Here is a 22,857-nt window from a genome sequence, read left to right as displayed (position 1 = left end):
AATCAGACTACTATAAAGTTTCCCTGGGAGAAGCTCTTACCTTGGTGCTTCCTCTACCACCTTCTGATTTCTTCGCTGAATTGAGCACTCTCTTTCATTGAGCCACAAAGCATTCCCATGTTTATCACCTAAAACCTGAAAGAGCAATAATACCACTTGAAAAATTACAGAGCCATCTCCATAGCATATGTGCCCAATTAACATTTTCTCCATGCAACACCCCTTGGATTTTAATACTCCAACCTCATAAAACATATATACCTCTCAAATACAGTCTTCTTTTGGTTGACATTAGTGGAGGAAAATTTTATATTTACCACTCCAAAACTCAACTGAACACTTTTATTAAAGACTTGAGGAAAAAATTCTCATCTTACATTTCCAATACACTGGGTAAAATATGAGAATCAATTGTACCAATTTTGTGAGGGACAATGAGTATCAATAAAGGGAATATATTCTAGATTTCAAGGGCACGTAGGAGAGCAGCAAGGATTATTACAAACATCTGTTTGTTGTTAATATTATCACGTCTGTTGATCAGGAAATGCTATTTCACTTACAACCAGTATGTGGTCTGTTACTTATATATGGATATTTTTACTGTGCTTTATTTTTGTTATAAGAAACTGGTAAAAGGTCTGGGGTTAATATATAACATTATGCTTTTTCCCATTTGTAATAATGGGAAATAAACTGGAGTTTTTAATTTTAATAAAAATTTTAATAAAAATATATCCCAAATATTGAATGGGACATACTTTTACTTTAAAAAAAAAATCACTGTTTATCTGAAATCCAAATTTAACATATCTCTTATTAGCTAAATCTGGAAACAGTAAAACATGCGCTTTATTAATGTTTTTGCATAGAATACTTGATCAGAAATAGATTAATCTATTTTCATGATTAAGGAGTAGATGCATACTATTGAATGCATATATTTAAGTTCACGGGGGTAAAAGCTCTTCTAGAAGCCAAAATCAAGGCACTAACTTAAGCTCCAAACAGCTATGCCACCTCTCTGGGCAAGTCACTGTTTTCCCATGCATTATAAACAGTAGATAATGTCATCTTAATATTTTATATGGCTGCTGAAAACATCAAATCAAAAGAGATCATGGTTTAACAAGTATAATAAACTATAAAATGAACAGTTAATAAATGACTACAAGGTTAATTTTTAGGAAATAAAACCTACCAAACCTCAAGAATGCTTCCAAACAAAGGAAAACATTACAGTAATGAAATGCCAGTAAGCTGGAATTTTATTTCTAAGACTCAAAGGTGACTGCATGAAGTACATCTAGAACTATTTTTAAACGTTAAATTTATTCTACCTCCTTTTTTATTCTAATTGACGTGGAAGTGAAAGTAGACTTAGTCTCCAAGAAATAAAGCCACAATAACCAAGAATTCTTAGAAACATTTTCAACTGTAAAATATCAGATTCAAATATACCCAGAATCAAGTTTGTTTTTCCCTGAAGTCTGTGTAACTGTGCCGCACAGCTTGTGGGATCTTAGTTCCCAGGCCAGGGCAGTGAAAGTGCCAAGTCCTAACCACTGGACAACCAGGGAATTCCATTAATCAAATGAAGAGACAAAGTAACCAGAAAACATCATAAATAAAAAGTGCTTGTAAGGGAAGTTAATACTTAAACACATCATGAGTTTTTTTAATTTTTAATATAGCCCTTTACAGATATGCACATACTGAATATGGAAAGATCTCCCAGATATACTGCTTACTGAAAAAGCTTTATCATAATAGACTGCTCCACATAATGGCAAGCCCTTTAACATCCATGGATCCAGCCCATAAAATGCCATCAGTGCCCTGGTTTAAACCACACAGAGCTGTGCCATTCCTATTGCCAGTACACAGTTTCAGCACGAGAAAGAAGGGAGCATGTGATAGCTCGTGTAAAAAGCGTTAAAAAAAAAAAAAAAAGCAATAGTTGATATACATGTATATACTTCACAGACTATAGCAGGATATTCAAAAAACAGTAACAGTGCCTGCTTCTAGGGATAGAAACCAGGGGACTTGGAGACAAGGGTGAAAGAAGGCTTACTTTTCATTGAATACCCTTTATCATATGCACAAATTATCTAACATTAATTAATTAAAACTGAAGAAAACAAGTAAAAAACCTTCCAAGTGTAGATCAGATATGGGAAACATCTGTGTTGCCTATTTAAGTTACTGGGAGATATTTTCACCTAAGTTTAAAAATATCGGCTAGGATATACGCCATGGTTAATTAAAATAAACTAAAAGCTTATGTAGAAATATAATTATTTAAAACAACTGAACAAACATTTACTGAGTATTAGTAATGTGAAGGACACTGCCTGGTTGCTAGGGAAAACAAATGAGATAAGATCCAGCCTCTGTCCTCAAGGACTTCTTCGTCTATGAGGAAAGTCTGATAGCTAAAGATAAAATGGTGTAAGTGGTCTTGGAATAGCACAAATAAGTGCTAGATGGGGAATATAGAAAAGGGGGGAAAATTAATTTTACCTCTAGGATCTTACAGGAAGGGTAGCCCAAATATCTCCCCTAAATTACAGACTTAAATATCCAACAGTCTACTCAACACCTACATTTTGATATCTAATGGGCATCTCAACCTTCATTGGTCCATCTTCATACCCTGATTTCCTCCCCAAAAACATTTACCTCTCACAGTCTTTCCCTTCTCAGTAAGACAGTCCCATTCCTATAATTCGTCAGGCCAAAAGCCTAAAACTATCTTTGATGCCTTATTTTTTTCTTATACATCACATCTGATCTTTAGAAAATCTGGTCTACCTTCACAAAATATACAGAATTCAATCACATCTCACCACCTCCACCACATGCTGGCCCAAGGTGCTACCCTCTCCCACAAGAATTATTACAAAACCCTCCAAAGGGATCTCTCAGCTTAAATTTCTGGGTTTTGATTGCTAAGAACCATTGAATACTGTGTGCCTCCCTTTTTCTACCTTGTTGAATAGGGGGTATTCATTGCAGTGTCATATCCTTTACTCATCATTGTATTTTTGATAACTGAGTGTCACACTGTCTTTAAATACAGAGATCTTCACATCACAAAAACTGCTCTTGAGAAACCATACACAAGAAGTCTCGTCTATACCTGAACCAAGTCTGAATATGAGATTCTGGTCTTGGAAGGAAGGTAGGTATATTCTGCCTATGGAAGGACATGAGCATTGGGCGCCGTAGAAAGGGTTGTGATAACTAGTATCCAAAAATAGCCCTGAATATAACAAACCCTGGTATGCGCACCCTTGCATAAGCACTTATGGCAATGATTCTAGGCTGGCCAAGTGACTTGCAAAATGCAACAAAAGTGCTCCTGTGCCACCTAAACTTTAAAAGACAGAATGGCTACTTCACATAGCTCTGATACTCAATATAAGAAGTCTGGATATCCTCATAGAAATTCCACATGGAGAAGTCATGTGGAAATGCCCCAAGAATGAATAAAGAGAGAAAGAGAGAGGCCCAGCTGTCCCATGTCTTGGCTGACCTCACCTTCAAGTCAATCCTCCAAGGTGCTAACATTGGATGTTCCAAACCAGTCAAGCCCCAACATGACTACTGCCCCAGTGGACAGACACCTAGTGAGGCAAAAGATGTGCCCAGCCAAACCAAATCAACCCACAGAATTATAAGAAATAGTTAAATGTTGTGTAGTTTTTTTCATTGTGGCAAAATATAGGTAAAATTTACCATTGTAAACTTTTTTTTTTTTTTTTTGCGGTACGCGGGCCTCTCACTGCTGTGGCCTCTCCCGTTGCGGAGCACAGGCTCCGGACGCGCAGGATCAGCGGCGATGGCTCATGGGCCCAGCCACTCCGCGGCATGTGGGATCTTCCCAGACCAGGGCATGAACCTGCGTCCCCTGCATCGGCAGGCGGACTCTCAACCACTGCGCCACCAGGGAAGCCCCATTGTAACCATTTTTAAGTGTACAACTCAGTGGCATTAAATAAGTACATTCACATTGTTGTACAACCTTAAATGTTTCAAATCACTGTATTTTGGGATGGTTAATCACTCAGCAATAGATAACCAAAACACAAAAAATAAACAAGTGGATTTAAAAAGGACACTGGATACAAGATTAATACATAAAATTCAATTGTTGCTACATATAAGCAACAATCAATAGGTAAATGAAATTTAGAAAATAACATTTATAATAGTGTCAAAACTTATCAGACATCCAGGAATAAATCTAATGAAAGATAGATAAAACCTCTACACTCCAAACTACAAAAAAATGCTGAGAGAAATTAAAGATATAAATACATGAAGAGATATTCTAGTTCATGGCTTATAAAACTCAATATTGTTAAGATGTTAATTCTTCCCAGAATAATCTCTAGATTCAATATAATCCAAATCCCATCTGATGTGGGGAGAGGGTGGGAATGTAGGTAGAAGGTAGAGACAGATTGACAAGACGAAGTCTAAAGGTTACAGGGAAACTCAAAGAATATTAAAAAAAGCCAACATTATCTGAAGAAAAACAATAAATTTAGAGCACTTACAGTACCAGATTTTTACACTTACTACAAAAGCAAAATAATTAAGACAGTGACCAAATGTCACTTAATTTACAGCAAATGTACACCACAATAAATGATGCTGGAAAAATTGGGTATGAGAATGTAAGAAAATTTACTTTGACTCCATCTCACATCAAACAAACAAAAAATTCAAAGAGAGTAACAGGCCTAAATACCAAACCTAAAACAATAAAGCTCCTAACTTGGGTACGCAAATTGGACTTAAACTGGACTTCAACAAAATTGAGAACTTCTATTCCTTGAAAGACATTATTAATAAAGTGAATAGGTAAGTCACAGATGGGGGGAATATATGGGGTGTGTGTGTGTGTGTGTGTATGGTGAAGGACTCATAATCAAAATAGATATAGAACCCTGAACACTCAATAATTCCAAAAAATCTAATTTGAAAAAGGGGGGCAAGGGTGAGACTTGAGCAGTCGCTTCACAAGATAAGATATCCAGTTTTGGTCAATCAACGTATAAAAACATGCTCAGCATCAATATTCATCAGGGAAATGCAAATTAAAAGAGATACTATTACATGTCCAACAAAATGGCTAAACATTAAAAAACTGAGAACACCAAATGTTGGAAAAGATGGCTGAACTGGAAACATTCATATATCATGGGCAGGAGTATATATTATTGATAGAACAACCACAGTATCTATTAGAACTAAACATAACCTGACCATGTAATTCAACAATCCCTCTCCTCAGTATATGCGAAAGTATATATGTTCAGAAAAAGACATAGCAGTTTATTCATAACATCAAAAAATGGAAACAACCTAAAGGTTCACCATCAGAAAAACGGATACATTGCAGGTTATTCAAATAATGGAACACCACAGAGCAATTTTTGAGTGAATGACAATGCACAGCCTCATGAACCTCAGATATGATGTTGTGTGAAAGAAGCCAGCACAAGCAAGTATGTATCATATGATTCCATTTATATGCAGTTTAAGAACAAACAAAAACAATCTATGGTATTAGATGTCAGAACAGCAGTTAATTTTGGTGGCTAAGGAGAAGGACTGACTGGAAGTGGTATGAAAGAATCTTTTGATATAACGGAAATGATCCATATACAGATCTGGATGGCTGTTACACAGTTATATATGTATATAAATAAATTTTTACTAAACTGCACACTTAGGTGGACTTCACTGTATATGTGATATTTCAATTTAGAATATATAAAAACAAAAACTAACAAACAAAACAAAATCTGCTAGCCTCAGAAAGAAATACATTACGTTCAATGTTTTAAAAATATAAATGGATTATATGTTTGCAATTTGTTTTTTCCACTCTGGAAGATTTGAGGATCTACATGAAGATTTCCTAACTAGAAATAATATCTATGTAAAGTGATGATTAAACTTAGAAAACACAATGACAAAATCTAAGACTTTGTTTTATTATGCCCCGTCAGAAAGTTACAAGGGCAGCAAATAACATTTTATTTAATTTTCTGGAACTCTATCCACACAAAATTAAGAAAAAAATAATAATACTTTCATTTCAATATGATTTCTAATCTGATATTTATATTTTATCAATTTCAATTGTTACATATCAATTCATAGCCACAATGTGTAAAATTAGCACAAGGCATTTCTGACAGAAAAACAAAAATTTCGGCAGACTTTCCTTCTTCGTCTGTTTTATTTCAGAAAAAAACATTTTATTTTGCTGAAAGCCACACCTCCACAACCACTTTAAAAGATGGATTACAATCTTAATCTGAGTAGAAGAAATGATTTATTCATCTCTATCCAACAGCAGAACGCCTGCCACAATAAGCCACACAGACATCTGTGAACTGAAATGACATAAGCGTCCAGGTCAGGCACTTTTCTTTTAAAAATGCCCCAAAGTGGCCCAGTATCAGAAGGGGACTGAGTGCGCCTCTAGGTAGAATATATTCGGCCTGGACGGACATCTTGTGACTATCGCGTTCTGGAGCTGGGCTTCTGTATCATTCCCCATCCAATCAACATTCTGGTACTTTGAAAAAAGGATACCAGACTCCAAAGGGAGGCGATCAACTTATGTACATTCTCTATTTCATACTTATTCGAACATACCGGAACTTTCACAATCATTCTAAATGTAAGAAAGGATGTGTTTCTAATAGGAGTAAGTAATATTATTTTAAAGTTATAATAATTCAAAAGATATCTTAAAATGTACCAACCTGGACTTCTATATGACGAGGGTTATCAATAAATTTTTCTATTAGTAGCCTATCATCACCAAAACTAGAAGCAGCTTCTCGAGATGAAAATCTAAAACCATCCCTGTAAAGAAAAACAAAACAGTCAAATGAACACAAAACAAATACAGCCCTCAATATAAAAGAAAACTAATTAAAGGTTTATTTGTGCTTACTTCTGAACAAAGCAGAGAAAAAGTCACTTATAATACACAAATAACTCAATTAATTTTGGTTGAACAACTCTTCTACTCACTAGCTCTGTGACTCTGGGTGAATGCTTTAATTTCCCTGATCCTAGATTTTTATAGAAACAAGAATACCAATACTTATTTCACCAACTGTTAAAAATGAGGTATTTTTAATAAACCATACAAATCATATAAAACTTCATTTCTCTGACCTTACTATACCTTAATTCCACTAATAAAAATATATAAAAATGCATACACATTTGACTCAAAAGTCAGAAGATGCACACAAAAATGTAAAGGACCTAGACGACTGCACAACTGGGGCAAAGCCACAGCAAATACACTCAGTAAGAATACAAAAGGAGGGTCCTCAAGAAGACTCCCTGATATTTTAAATACACAACTTTAAAAGCAATGACCTCCCACACATACATACAGATCATTACAATTTTATCTTCTTTAAAATTGTTCAAAAATAATAATTAAAAGAGAAAAGTTCGATTTTTTAAAATAAAAATATGAATTTAATTATTGCTTTGTATATTTTATTTCCAAACTATAACTTAAACATTATCATTATTAAAATATGCTTACTAAAGTCATACACGTTGAAATTTCACTCAGTCTATTAAAAACTCAAACTTGCTTACCTAACACTAACTAGAGTATGTTATATTCCATTCATGGATATACTCGAGTATAAAATTTAATTCCTTTTATATGTAATTAACAGTTTCTTAATCTTCAAATCAAATACCTGTATTTAATGTTCAACATTAAAATTCTTTTAATCCTTTCATTTGCAAATACTCCATCTGGCAATATTAGAAATAACTATCTCATTTGTTTGTGTGCTTGGAAAATACAACATTGCAAGTAAACACAGACTAGAAGGATAAATTTGAAAACATATTGCAAAAATTTCTATTTCTCAGCATTCTCAGAAAAAAGGTATCACGTTTTCTTAGTCCTCCATTACTCTCTTGATTTTAGGGAATGGTGTTTAGATCTCAGGAGACTACAAACCTTGAAGAAATGAAAGCACAATGAATCATTGTTTTCAATACCATATAACTAACTTTTTATTAGGTGGGATACAATGATTCACAAGGAAAAAACATAGTACTTTACAGTTTGTCTCTGCTCTAATGATTTTAAAGTTTTCATTTTGCATTTAAATCAAAAATACCAAAAATTTAAAAAATCAAAGTCACCCAAATAAATTATCAGATTTGAAAGCATTACCAACATGTTTTAGAGCTCATGGAAAACTGCATTTAGATCATTTGTAGCATTCAGTAATACATTCATTCAATAAATACTTACTACTCATGAAACTATATGCCTGGCATATATATATGTGATGGAAATACAAAATTAAAACAGAAACTGCCCTCACAACACCTGAAGTCTAGTGAGGTTACTCCAAAATGTAGACATGATCAATTTTCCATGTATGCCATAACATTTCACTTAAATTGGCATAAGGCAGCAATCCCACTACTGGCATATACCCTGAGAAAACCATAATTCAAATAGAGTCATGTACCACAATGTTCACTGCAGCTCTATTTACAACAGCCAGGACATGGAAGCAACCTAAGTGTCCACTGACAGATGAATGGATAAAGAAGACGTGGCACATATATATACAATGGAATATTACTCAGCCATAAAAAGAAACGAAAAAAACAAATACCGTATGCTAACACATATACATGGAATCTAAAAAAAAAAAATGGTTCTGAAGAACCTAGGGGTAGGACAGGAATAAAGATGCAGACGTAGAGAATGGACCTGAGGACACAGGGAGGGGGAAGGGTAAACTGGGATGAAATGAGAGAGTGGCATGGACATATATACACTACCAAATGTAAAATCAATAGCTAGTGGGAAGCAGCCGCATGGCACAGGGAGATCAGCTCGGTGCTTTGTGTCCACCTAGAGGGGTGGGATGGGGGGGTGGGATAGGGAGGGTGGGAGGGACACCCAAGAGGGAGGAGATATGGGGATATATGTATATGTATAGCTGATTCACTTTGTTATACAGCAGAAACTAACAAACCATTGTAAAGCAATTATACTCCAAAAAAGATGTTAAATAAATAGGGATGAGGAAAAGAAAGCCAGAGATTATTATGAAAATATCTGAGTCTACTTTCAACAACCTCCATGACTCTTACCCTAATTTATTATACAACAAACACTGTACTTTTTAAAATCTTTCAGATGTTCTAAAGATTCTAAGATAAGTATAGATGTTACTTCCCTGAAGATGTTACAAGAGGGACACACTCCTTAAGATAAAAGAATAAAGCAAAATTATAAAGCAGAAACTAACACACCATTGTAAAGCAATTATACTCCAATAACAACGTTAAAAAAAAAAGGAATAAAGCAATTAATGGCTACTAAGTTTTCCATCTGAAGAATGTTAAAATTTTTGTGGATTATGCACAAAAATGTCTTCCTCGAGGGAGGAAGGAGTAGCAGTGCAGCACAATATTAACAGTTGGTGACACCAGAAGACAAATATATGGGTGTTTTCTGGACTGTTCTCTCAATTTTTCCAAAGTTTTGATTTTTCCAAATTAACAGAGGAGCAAATTTTTAAAATGAGGGTCTTGTATCATTATATCAAATAATGTTATACCTTTGTTAACTTCAACAAAGTTTTAGAGATGGCTTATTTATCAAGTTGAAAAGAGTAATTTTAGGTAGAAAATTGTTTATGTATGTATTTTTACTAATTATATGAAAATATTTTGAAACAATGTGACATTTACTGACCAAGAAAGGGTTAACTTATTTACCAAAGATGCCCAATATATGAATAGATACAGCGATTTCCAAAATCACTGAATTCTAAATTAAAATCCATTGGTTAAAAGCAGCATAGCAAATCTCATTGCCAAGAAACTGAACAGTAATCCTACCATAAAAGAATATGTTACTAAGAGTAGCCCTGGAGAAATGACTGATAAGAAATATGAGATCCTAAGAACAATAATGAAAAATAAGTGCTAAGGCTTTCAGTGGAATGGCTATATAAGTGCCATATAAAAGGGGAAAACACTGTTAAAAAAACATTAAGAGTTCACAAAATACACATCTCTTATAAAACCATTCAGTTGTGTTTAACATCTTTATTACCTCATTCTTTACTACCAATAGACTGTAGCAGATTGTCTTTTCCAAACATGGCCACAACAGCATCTCCCATTCCATATGCTCTTCTAAGAAACTTGCCACTCCTTCACAAGGAAGTGAAGTCTAATGCCCCTCCCCTTGAATTCAGGTAGAATTTGTGCTCACTTGTAATCAACAAAATATGGTGAAGGCAAGCTGTGCGACTTATTAGACTGGATCATAAAAAGTGATACAGCTTCCACTTGCATTTGAAACAAATACTCTTGGACCCCTGGGTCACTGTGTAAGAAGTCTAAAGTCACCATCCCGTGAGGAAGCCCAACCAAACCATGGAGATGTCCACTAACTCACAGGGGTTACAAATAAAGCACAAGAGATAGCTTCAACACCTGAACTTCAAAAGTCAAATAAGACGAATTATGTGGTAAAAATGGGGCTAAGTATGCCTCCTACCCTTATGCCTGCTTCAACCCACACACAACAACTAGCCAGCCCAACTTCAAACATTTCACATAGTTAACCAATGCTCTGCAAGTCTCCACTATCAAAAGGAACCACGCCAGGCAAAGAGTTCCAGAAAGAGGCTAAGAAGCAGACCATTCTTCAATTAAGCATCTCAGTTCTGAAGATAAACGCCCTCACTCTGACCTTAACTTCTTTGGCATTTCCTAAGAAATTTTCAAGTAAATTAGTGTTGCAGCATATCCATTTAATTCTTATAAATCTACACTAAGGCCAAAGAGAGAATAAGAGCAAAAAAATAAGGTAACTTAAACAGGGCCTGCAAGTCATCCTCAAGTACTCAAACTCTATATCCAATCACTCAGAAAATCCTGTTGCCTCTACTTTCAGAATTAAACTCTTTCTTACCACTTCCACCATTACACTGGTGAAAGCCACCATCACCATTATTTTGCGTGGATTATTTCAACCCAACGGGTTCCCCTGATTCCAGAGTTCATGATTCTGCCCCCTGTTAAGTCTATTGCCAAGAGAGCAACCAGTGATCCTTTTAAAACTCAAGTCGCAAAATCTTGACAACTGGTAAATCTGGATGATACGTATATAGAAGTTCATTGTATTCTTCTACATCTTTGCACGTTTGAAAATTTTTATAATTCAAAACATGTAAATAATGTTAGGAGTTTGTTGAAGTTCCATGATTGTGACTTCTCTACACAAACCCTCCAGTAGCCCCCCATCTCACTAAGAATGGCCTATGAGGTCCTACACAATCGGCTCCCCATTTCCTTCTACTCCTCCCCCTGCCCCCACCAGCTGGCCAGCGCTGGATCTCTCCAGACACGCTACTGCGTCACAGCCTCCACACTTGCTCTTCCCTTGCCTGGATCCTAATCCCCACACTCTTCCTCCTCGCTCAAATGTGCCTTCTCAGCGAGGACAGCCCTGACAATCCTGCTTAGAATGGGAATTCCCTCCAACACTCCTCATGTCTCTTCCTTTCTTCCTTTACTTTTCTTATATTGCTTATCACCTTCCACAACAGGATATGATTTACTTTGATCTTGTTCATTGTTTGTCTCTTCCTACCAGAATGGGTTTCTGAACCTTGTTTATGTCGTGGATGCCTTTGGCAGTATCATGCAGTATAGGACCCTCTTGTCGAAATAAGGTTCAAAGTGATTTAAAATGTAGAAAAGAATATGCATAGGATTGCATAAGAAACAAATTATACTGAAATATAGGTATCAAAATATTTTTTTAAAAATTTGGGATATCATGTACTTGGTTCTTTATTCGTTAATAAGCTCCAACAACAAGTCTCACAATCACTGTAACTTAGAGATACCTGCAACAATGTAATGTGATAATATAAGGGATCTCTTAAACGGTGAAAAGTCCCACAGATACTACTACTATTGTAGCTTGTCTATACTGGAGGAAACACTAAATTCCAGTTAGAGGCTAATGAAAGAAATATGTACTTTTTTTCCTTATCCAGGCGCACAAACGTCCCTGAACTTTATGGGTCTGTGAATTCAAAGGTTAAGAACTCCTGATCCAGTTATCTACTGGATATAGAGGAATAGAGAAAGAGAACTGCATAGAGGAGTGGATTATTTTGTCTGTTTCTGTTCATTGCTGTATTCCTGGAACCTTACTAAAACACTGCCTGTCACACAGGAGGCTCTCCGTATCAAATATCTCAATAACAAATATCACCAATCCATGCAATGAGTTTATTTATGCTGGGTAAGTGTAAGATGGAAGAGGAGAATCTGACGTTACCTCAGTCAGTATCTGGTATCAGTGCCACACTGAACGTGAGACTGGGGCTGAAAGGTCTGTATTGGGCACATATTATCACCCCACCTCTAACACACAACCAAAGAAACAATGATGTCCTGAGAGAACTGTCTTCTAGAGTTAAAACTATCTGTACAAGTCTGCAGTGCGGTGTCTTCCCCTCAGATTTTAAAGGGTAATATATTGCCTCTAGGAGATTTTAACCTTGTATGTTCACTTTAGAACCTAATTTCTGAATTAGATTTGTATTGGATGACTTTCACATCAACTACTCCAGATTTCTCTCTTTCAGAGATTTCAGGGAATAGGAAGAAAGGGAAAAGAAAGGGAGAAAACAGAACTAACCATTTGGAAGATCAAATTACTTTTGGGTAGAGAAAGGGCAGGAAAGGCAACATTAACGATAATAATTCAGTGATTTTTTAAATTCCCCTCCTTCAAAAAATGACATAAATCTCTCTTGCTGCCAAACCTTGAAGTATGTAATACAAATCTGAATAGAGTCCCTTGAAACCTGCTTGTACTAGGCAGTTGTTCAAAAAAATTATTTTCTAATCCCCATGATGTTATCAATACATTAGGTTTTTAAATTTTTGTTTTAAAAGTTTCTTTTGATTTCTGAAACTACTACTAAGAAAGTGTTCTAAATTCGTAAGAGTGCACTGCATATAAAGGACATACAATAATTTCAAATTCAAAAGGAAATATATTTCACACTATAAAGTTATAATAGTAGTTCACTGTTTTTATAGACAAGCAAAGGGAAGCAAATGCATACTAATAAACAGATAAAATTATGACTGCTTTCAAATATATATGGTTCAAATCTTTGATCACATTCAGAATTACACAGCCAAATGTTAGTAATTTTTGCCTAGAAGACAAAATCATGACAATAATTTTTAAAAATACACTGTAAAAAAAGATAATTCTGTATTAATGTTTAAGAAAGTAAAAACCTTTCGATAATAGGATAATCATCATCAAAATATAAATAAGAAACTTTTCTGCATAATTTCAATTTTTCCTATCTAGAAGAGTAAAAATTAGATGATTATTATAACTATTCCATTATGCTTTTGGTATCTGTTTACTTGTCAGTTTAATAAAACTCTAGTAACTGCAATTTTCATCAAAAGTATATTTTGGACAGAATCTCACCTGGTCTCTTCATCATCCCAAGCGATTCGCATGCCTTTCCCACCACCACCTGCTGAGGCCTTGATCATAACAGGGTAGCCTAACAGCAGGGAAGAATTAGACAGAAGTTCAGACTTTGATCATTTGGATGCATGAACATGACAACTGACCACATGTTCGATAACACAGAAGACAATAACTAATTTATTTAAAAGTTCCTTTCTTTAGAGTCAGGAAAATAATATCAGTGTAATGATCTTACATATATTTTTTAAATGAGTGTGATCGTTTTAAAAGAAAAAGACTATTTGTATCAATAAATATAACATTTTCCCCAATAATGAAATAAAAAGCTAAGAAAACATAATTTGAAAGTGGATTCCAAAAATGGAAATAAATACAGTATTAATTAACCAAGGATATAAGAAACAACTTTTATAGCATTAAGGAAACACACACGCACATGTGTGTGCGCGCACGCACACACGCATTCTTTTGATCCCCCAAAACTGCTGTTTGCATACATAACAAATTAAATTCCCTTTTTTTCAAAAGTAATGGTTTACAGGTATTTGAGGTATTTTCATCTGAAAAATCACAGGGAACCCCTGCAGCTTTTATCTGCAAGAACTGACATGATGGCTTTGGGAAAAATCAAGCCATGGCTGGTATATTATGCCTGGAGCAGAAGGTGCAGAGCTCGCTGATACCAGCAGAGAAGCTACGGCACTACTCCACTCAGTCAACAGGCAATGAAATATCTAGACTTCGGGAATATTATGAAAATACAAAGTCAGGCCCAAAACAAAGGACATTTCCAGCCAACGTTTTATAAGAGAAAATTAATAAAATTGTTGTTGATAAAGAGGATTGCGTATTTAGAGTAGTTATTATAAAGTAAAATTTCTGACAGCATGAGTCATCTACAATGATTTATCAAGAAAAGCTGTGAAGTCTCTTTGTTTAGAGGTTCTCCGACAATAAGGTGGAAATACTCATGTCTGAGACCACTTGTTTATGATCTTTTCTGAAGAAAGAAGAGGTCAGTGAGCCCTTAAAAGACTCTTCCTGACCTGTGATGCTCTAATAGCACTACACTCTAGCTATAGGATCTTCACGAAAAGGGAAGACAGGGCCAAATGTCACAGACCTTTGACCCCTAAACCACAAAACATCACTTAACTTCAACTTAGCTAAAATGGCACTTGCTTCCTAAGTGATTCATAAGTAATTAAATTTTTAAAATTCTGATGTTGGTTACGTTTATGTGAGATAGACTTATGTGGGACAGCATTTTAAAAGCAATAAATACTAAGTGCAGTAAGAACAAGAAAGATGAACATAGTACTTTCACACTGGGAGCCTTACAATCTAGGAAGAAAGAGGGGAAGTACCCAAATAATTCTCTCAATGGGAATTCAGAGAAGAATCACAGGAAGGTAAGAGAAAAGGGATTAAGAAAAGCATATTATAGATAGGGCCATTTATATGAGGCTATGAAGGACGACAGGACATGAACGTGTTAGGCAGGAACAGCAGAAATGGAGGCGGGGTAAGCACAGGACAGGTTTAAGAAAGGACTGAAACAATTTGAAGCACACAGAGCATCTGTAGGATGGCAGAGGAAAAGAGAACTCAAAACATAAACTGGGAGCACATTACGCTACACACTCTTGCATGCTACAGATCCTGCTTGAGAGTAATAAGAACGGTGTCTGTCTTGTTCAGTGCTGCAGCCTCACAATGAGTAGTACCACATAAAGGAACTAGACTGAGATCAGTAAAGAAGAATTAGCTTGTTTTTGAGCAGTGAAGAAACAATATCCAAAAATTAGAAACCAGCATGCCTGAGAAATCTTTTTAAAAACTTAAGGTCTTTTTTATCCCCAAAAAACATGTCATCAATTCACCATCAAAAACTATTTATCCATGTGAACAGGAAACCACGAGAGGTATGATATCCACATCCCATATCTCTACTATTTTCAGTTCCCGCTGAGGATTAGGAAATTTGCAGTTATTCTGATTCCAGTATTAATCTCATCTTAGTCATTTATTCATCTATGGACCCTGGACTATATAGGGATTTGTAAGGTTCAAAATAAGATTGGGAAATTGTCCTTGGTAACAAGGAACTAGATGGCAAAACAAAACACATAAAATAATTTGTCAACAAGAAACTATTGTATGTTCAGAAAAGGTGAGAAATTGTCAGGCAACAGGCCAATATATAATAAGACAATTGCAATATGGTCTCTCCAAAGGAGGCAATGCAGTGTTAGACCTGTGAATACATATAACCCAGAAGAGAAGACTCCCTGACAAAAATTTAACAAGCCAAATATTAAACAACTGGGAGAGAGGGAGAAACTGGTAGAAGTTAGGGACATTACAGTCACAAACTTAATATAATTTTTGAGCTATAATTGAAAATAATATAATGGTAAGGTATTCTACTCAATTTCTTACGCCAAGTAAGTCATTAAATTTCAGACAGTACATATTTTTATGCTGTCACCATGCCATGGAGAAATGAGATCTAGCTATTTGGAAAGCAGGGAAAAGAATATTCCACACAGATGATATTAAATAATATCAAAAAGCCCAGTCCGTCATCCCTTCTTTCTTATTGTGCCTGTGGCTCTAATTAGGGTAAGCCATGGGGTGCCAGGAACTGGACAAAAAAGGGAAAAAAAAAGATTCAGTCAAAAGTTGACAATCCCGGAAAAAATCAGAAATGATCAAGTTGATGGCTATTGCTTCCTCTCTTTTCCCAGCCTGGGTATGAAATATCCACTAATGTTCTCTCACATTTTTTTTTTAATCCACTGGAGTACTTACTCCTCTGTTCAACTTTTGTCTAGAACACATTTCTTTAATTTTATATTCTTCAGTTGACATATGTTTGAAACAGAACAACCTTCCTTATCATAACAAAACAAATTCTCCAAGGTTTTTAAAAGGAGACGAATCTTCTGGTGTGATAAGATGGCTTAAAAAACAAAAAAACCCTCAGGTCCTAGTGCTGTTCACAGATATTTCCTCACCTTTTCCATCCTCTCATTGAACGCCTACTCCCCACTACTGACCTCCCCTCCCAGACCCAGAGATACATGCCCCACTCTTTCTAACACCCCAACTCCAACATGCACAAAGTCTCCATTCCTTATTTCCATTCTGCATGATGCTTCCAAAAAGATATCTACTAAGTACTATGTGAGAAAAATGTTAAATTTTTTTTTTTTTTTAACAGAAACTTAGGGCTTCCCTGGTGGTGCAGTGGTTGGGAGTCCGCCTGCTGATGCAGGGGACACAGGTTCGTGCCCTGGTCCGGGAGGATCCCGCATGCCGCGGAGCGGCTGGGCCCATGAGCCATGGCCGCTGGGCCTGCGCATCCGGACCCTGTGCTCCGCAACGGGAGAGGCCACAGCAGTGAGAGGCCCGTGTACCGCAAAAAAAAAAAAAAAAACAAAACAGAAACTTAGTACCAAAGTACTAAAAGGTTTCTATTCCTACTTTTCTGTACTCAACCTTCAAGGAAGGGCAGGTTTAACTGCAGGACAAGATAACTTCTCTGGTTTCCTTTCCTCCCAGCAATCAGTATGTCTTACTTTCTATCATAAGCAGCAATCCTCTTTCGAACTCTACCATCAAATTCTCATTCATCAACTCAAAAATATTCATTGAATAAATACTTTGTGCCAAACACAGATTTGGCTCCAGGGGATACAAAGATGAACAATTCAGAAAATTATCTGCTCTTGTGGCACTTACTATATTTGGTATCTAGTAGAGAACTATATGTAAATATACATGCACCTAAGTGTTTGTGTGTGTGTGAAACACATTAAGTGGTGATAGTTGCTACAATAAAGACAACAGAGGGATGTGATTCAGAATGATTAATGTTACTTTTCCCAGAAACGGCTTCTCTGAGAAAACTGATATTTAAACTGAGACTTAAATTGACAAGCTAGAGCAAGTCCTCTGAAAAATCAATGACGGCAGAATATTCCTGACAGAAGGAACAAGTTGGAAAGGTTATATAGGAGAGGACATTGACCTAATGTAGTCCTAGTTTTTTAAGATCACTTTGGCTGCTCTGCAAGGTATGAATTGAAAAAGGGCGAATAGGGTTTCCCTGGTGGCATAGTGGTTGAGAGTCCGCCTGCCTATGCAGGGGACGCGGGTTTGTGCCCTGGTCTGGGAGGATCCCGCATGCCGCGGAGCGGCTGGGCCCGTGGGCCATAGCCGCTGGGCCTGCGCGTCCGGAGCCTGTGCTCCGCGGCGGGAGAGGCCGCAGTGGTGAGAGGCCCGCGTACTGCAAAAAAAAAAAAAGAAAGAAAGAAAGAAAGAAAAAGGGCAAAGATGGGAGAAAGGAGACTGATTAGGAAGCTTTGTGGTGGTCCAGCAGAGAGCGAGCTGTAACCTGGACTTGGCTGTAGATACAGAGAAAGAGAGAGAAAGACAGAGACTTGAAGGTTGTTTCAGAGGTAGAGTCAGCATGATGTATTGATAGTTAGGATATGGATGACAGGGGAATAAAGGAAGCCTCTAGGAGCTTAGGTGCTTTCCCATTTAGTGACAGTTATGGATTCCAAGCCTAAAGAAACAATTTTTCTTGACCAACTAATAGCACCATGTTGAGCTATACAAGACACACACTACATAATCCCCCCCCCACCCAACCCCCTTCAAGCAAAACCTGCTCCTATACAGGGTGGCATAAACTGATAGCTTAAAGGGTGATGAAATGACATCTTAATGATATAAAAATCATGAGTCATATAATAATCTTAGGTAGTTTTTTCACCTACAGTTTCTTGAATAAAAATTTCATAGACTATAATGACTGATGGAGAAGGAAAAGTAAAAAGAAGGAAAAAGTGAAATATTTCTTGGGAAATGTCCTAATTCCTAATTTGGTGGCACTAACCAGAAATCTCTCAAGGATCAAACAGAAGTTGTGATTTTTTTTTTTTTTGGTCTTCTTTTAAAAACAATTAGGGGACTTCCCTGGTGGCACAGTGGTTAAGAATCCACCTGCCAGTGCAGGGGAGACGGGTTTGAGACCTGGTCCGGGAGGATCCTACATGCCGCAGAGCAACTAAGCCCGTGCGCCACAACTACTGAGCCTGCACTCTAGAGCCTGCGAGCCATAACTACTGAGCCTGAATGCCACAACTACTGAAGCCCGCGCGCCTAGAGCCTGTGCTCCACAACAAGAGAAGCCACCGCAATGAGAAGCCCGCGCAGCACAATGAAGAGTAGCCCCCACTCGCCGCAACTGGAGAAAAGCCCGCGCACAGCAACAAAGACCCAGCGCAGCCAAAAATAAATTAATTAATTAATTTAAAAAAAAATTAGGAAACACTTATATAAGGTCTTTATTTCCCTAAAGAAAAGGTTCAAAGTAAAAGGAAATGAAAGTTGTTTCAGAGAGTAAAACAGTCCTCTAGATGGGCAGAACAGGCTCTGATAATGGAACGTCAGAAAAGAAAACCAAAAAATCAGGGGGGAAAAAGCCTAAGACAGACAGGAAGGAAATCCCCAGATGAAAATTATAAATACAAGTATTATGCATTATATTAATATTTGTTATATTCCTTTACTCTCCTTTAATGTAAAACAGTTCACTTACCTTTTCGGGTTGGGGGAGGGGAATTTTTGAAAAATCCAAGGTGGTTTTTGTATAGAGTGGTCCACAATTTGAATTTACCTGATTGTTTTCTCATTATTAGAGTCAGAATTTTTTAAAAAATTTAATACTCTACAGCTAATGCTATACCCTCAGTCTTAAATTACACAAGAAAGCAAAGGAAAAAAAGAAGTCCATTTGTCCTTTTCCTCATAAAATTAGGTTTGATTACTTGATAAGATGGTGTCCATTAAATTTCCTCATGAAATAACATTTTCCATTTGCAATTAACAAATGATCTGTAGACTGGAAACTTGGAAACTGTGACTATCCTATACTCAATATTTCAACCAACAGTAATAATAAACATTAATGATTCTTGCTTTAACTAATTTCTACATTGTTTGAAGTAAAATGAGTTTAAAAAATGAAGATACAGTTTTTTTGCCTTCCTCAGTATTGCTTCTCCAGTAGCTAAAAGAGTGCCTGAAGAATAACATGAAAAATAATAATCACCAAGTAAATATACTAATTAATTTCAGTAGTTGCAAATCATTTATTTTTACTGATGTGAAATATTTCACGGTATAAGCATACTGAAGCATTAATCATTCTACTGTGAGTGAACATTCAGATCTATACACGCAATGCTCCCATGAATATTTTTGTAGGCATTGCTTGGAATACTGGGCAAGAGGTTCCTGGAGCATATGTCTAGGAGTACAACCGCTGGATGGTATGCAACTCTTATGAAGTCTTTATTTTTAACAAGTCCAATTTCTCCAATTTTATCTCCATTATCACTGTACTTAATACAAACTACCAAATCTCTTCATAGGACTCCTGTAGTAGCCTCCTAACAGAGCCCCCTACCAGTACAATTGGTCCCATCAAACTACAAAGAGGTCAGCAAAATTTCTTTAATAAATAAATAAAAAAATATATATATATATATAAATAAAATAAATAAATATAGGATCACCTCTCTCTCCTGCCTAAAACGCTAAGGGTTTACATGGATGAATAAGCCATACATGTAAGAACCACAGATGTATAATGAAATAGAAATTATGAACTCACAGATAGGAAGTGTAGAAGGTAAAGAGAGATAGCCTAACATATACTTGTTGAATCAGAATACCACAAAAAAGGTATGTTAGACTTGCCCTAAGAAAGCTTTAAAAAAAAGTCTAAAAGGTATCAATCTGAACATCAATTAACTTATCTATCAAACAAAATAAACTTGAACATCTTTTAAATAGAAATAAGAAAATCCAAATACAATATTTAACATTCACAATGTCTACAATCCAATAAAAAATTAAGAGACATGTTTGGAGGCAAAATGTGATCCACACAGAAGGAAAATAGTCAACAGAAACAAACCCAGAAATGAAGAACCTTAAAACAGCTATTACAATCCTATTACAAATTACAGTCATTACAAACACTGTAAGCATGGGAACGGAGTTAAAGGAAAAAGATCATGATGAGGAGAGAAACAGAAAATATTTAGAAATTAAAAATGGAATTTCCAGGTTTAAAAATAAAATGACTGAAAAGAAAAATGCAACAGTGTACAGAAAGAATTATACCATGACCAAATGGGATTTATGCCAGGTATGCAAGGCTAGTTCCACGTTCAAAAACCAGTTAATCTACCTCATCAATAGGTTAAAGAAGAAAAACTATATGACCATATCAGCAGATGCAGAAAAGGCATTTCACAAAATCCAACAGTATTGAGTTCAGCAAGCTAGGAATAGAAGGAAACTTCTTAGACTTCATAAAGAACATCTACAAAATGTCTACAGCTAACCTCATACTTAATGGTGAGAATCTAGATGCTTTCTCCCTAAGATCAGGAACAAGGTAAGGATGTCCTTTCTTACCACTCCTATTCAGTATCTTACTACAGGACCTACCTTATGCAATAAGACAAGAAAAAGGTAAACAAATTGGGAAGAAAGAAATACAACTTCATTAGCAGGAAATAAAACCGTCTATGAAGAAAATCTCAAAGAATCAACAACGACCACCACCAAAACAAATCTTCTAAAACTATTGTGATTATAGCCAAGTTGCAGGACACAAGGTTAACGTACAAAAGTTGACTGCATTCCCAAATACCAGCAATTAAAACTTGAAGTTAAAAACAACATACCGGGCTTCCCTGGTGGCACAGTGGTTGGGAGTCCGCCTACTGATACAGGGGACACGGGTTCATGCCCCGGTCCAGGAGGATCCTGCGTGCCACGTAGCGGCTGGGCCCGTGAGCCGTGGCCGCTGGGCCTGCGCGTCCGGAGCCTGTGCTCCGCAGCGGGAGAGGCCCCAATAGTGAGAGGCCCTCATACCGCAAAAAAAAAAATAATACAAAATAAAAATAAAAACACCATACCGTTTACATTAGCCCCCTTCAAAATAAAATACTTAGGCATAAATCTAACAAAATATGTACAGTATCTATATGTGGAAAACTACAAAACGCTGATAAATGAAATTAAGGAAGACCTAAATAAATGGAGAAAGATTCCATGTGCATGGATAGGAAGACTCAATATTGTTGAGATACCAATTCTCCCCAAACTGATCTATAGATTCAATGCAATCCCAACCAAAATCCCAGCACGTTATTTTGTGTATATCAACAAAAAGACTTTAACATTTATATAGAAAAGCAAGAGACCCATAATGGCCAACACAATATTAAAAGAGGGTAACAAACATGAAAGACTGACATTACCCAACTTCAAGACTTACTATAAAGCTAAGTAATAAAATCACCATGATATTGGTAAAAGAACAGACAAATTAATCAGTGGAATAGCATAAAAAGCCTGGAAATAAACCCACACAAATACAGTCAACTGATCCTTGACAAGAAAGCAAAAGCAGCTCAATGGAGAAAGGACAGTCTCTTCAACAAATGGTACTAGAACAACTGGACATCCACAGGCAAAAAAATGAATCTAGACACAGTCCTTATACATTTCACAAAAGTTAACTCAAAGCGGATTGTAGACCCAACTATACAATGCTAAACAATAAAATGTCTAGAAAATAAATAAGAGAAAATCTAGGTGACCTTTGGTTTGGCGATAAGTTTTTACAAACAACACCAAAAGTACAATCCATGAAAGAAAAACATTGATAAATTGGACTTTATTAAAATTAAACACTTCTGCTCTGCAAAAACACTCTTAAGAGAATGCAGACCCAAGTCACAGCCTAAGAGAAAATATCTGTAAAACATATCTGATAGAGAATTTATATCTAAAATATACAGAGCTCTTAAAACTCAAATAAGCATATGAAAAGATCTTCAACATCCTATGTCATCAGGGAAATCCAAATTGAAACAACAATGAGATACTACTACACACCTATTAGAATGGCTAATATCCAAAATACTGACAACACCGAATGCTATCAAAGGTGCAGAGCAACAGGAAACTTACTCTCGGATGGTGGGAATGAGAAGTGATCCTACCTAAAGCTAAATATAGTCTTACCACGTGACCCAGCAGTTGTAGTCCTAGATACTTACCCAACTGAGTTGAAAATTTATGTCCACACAAAAACTTGTGCACAAATGTTTATAGCACCTCTATTCATAATTGCCAAAACCTAGAAACAACCAAGATATGCCCAACTT

At 36.2% G+C, this 22,857-nt stretch overlaps 1 protein-coding gene across 1 annotated transcript in view; it reads right to left on the bottom strand.

The window, feature by feature from the left end:
• The window catches only part of PCCA (propionyl-CoA carboxylase subunit alpha), a 354,456-nt gene that overhangs the window by 211,901 nt on the left and 119,698 nt on the right, over positions 1 to 22,857 (bottom strand). Inside the window, exons 9-11 of the mRNA XM_060128689.1 lie at positions 13,586 to 13,664; positions 6,795 to 6,897; positions 41 to 135 (exon numbers count right to left, since the gene is read on the bottom strand). Coding sequence (XP_059984672.1) covers positions 41 to 135; positions 6,795 to 6,897; positions 13,586 to 13,664 — 277 coding nt within the window. The remainder of the gene's footprint in view (positions 1 to 40; positions 136 to 6,794; positions 6,898 to 13,585; positions 13,665 to 22,857) is intronic.

The sequence above is a fragment of the Lagenorhynchus albirostris genome, chromosome 18, assembly GCF_949774975.1.
Source record: "Lagenorhynchus albirostris chromosome 18, mLagAlb1.1, whole genome shotgun sequence".
Taxonomy (NCBI): domain Eukaryota; kingdom Metazoa; phylum Chordata; class Mammalia; order Artiodactyla; family Delphinidae; genus Lagenorhynchus; species Lagenorhynchus albirostris.
This window is presented reverse-complemented; position numbering and strand designations above follow the sequence as displayed.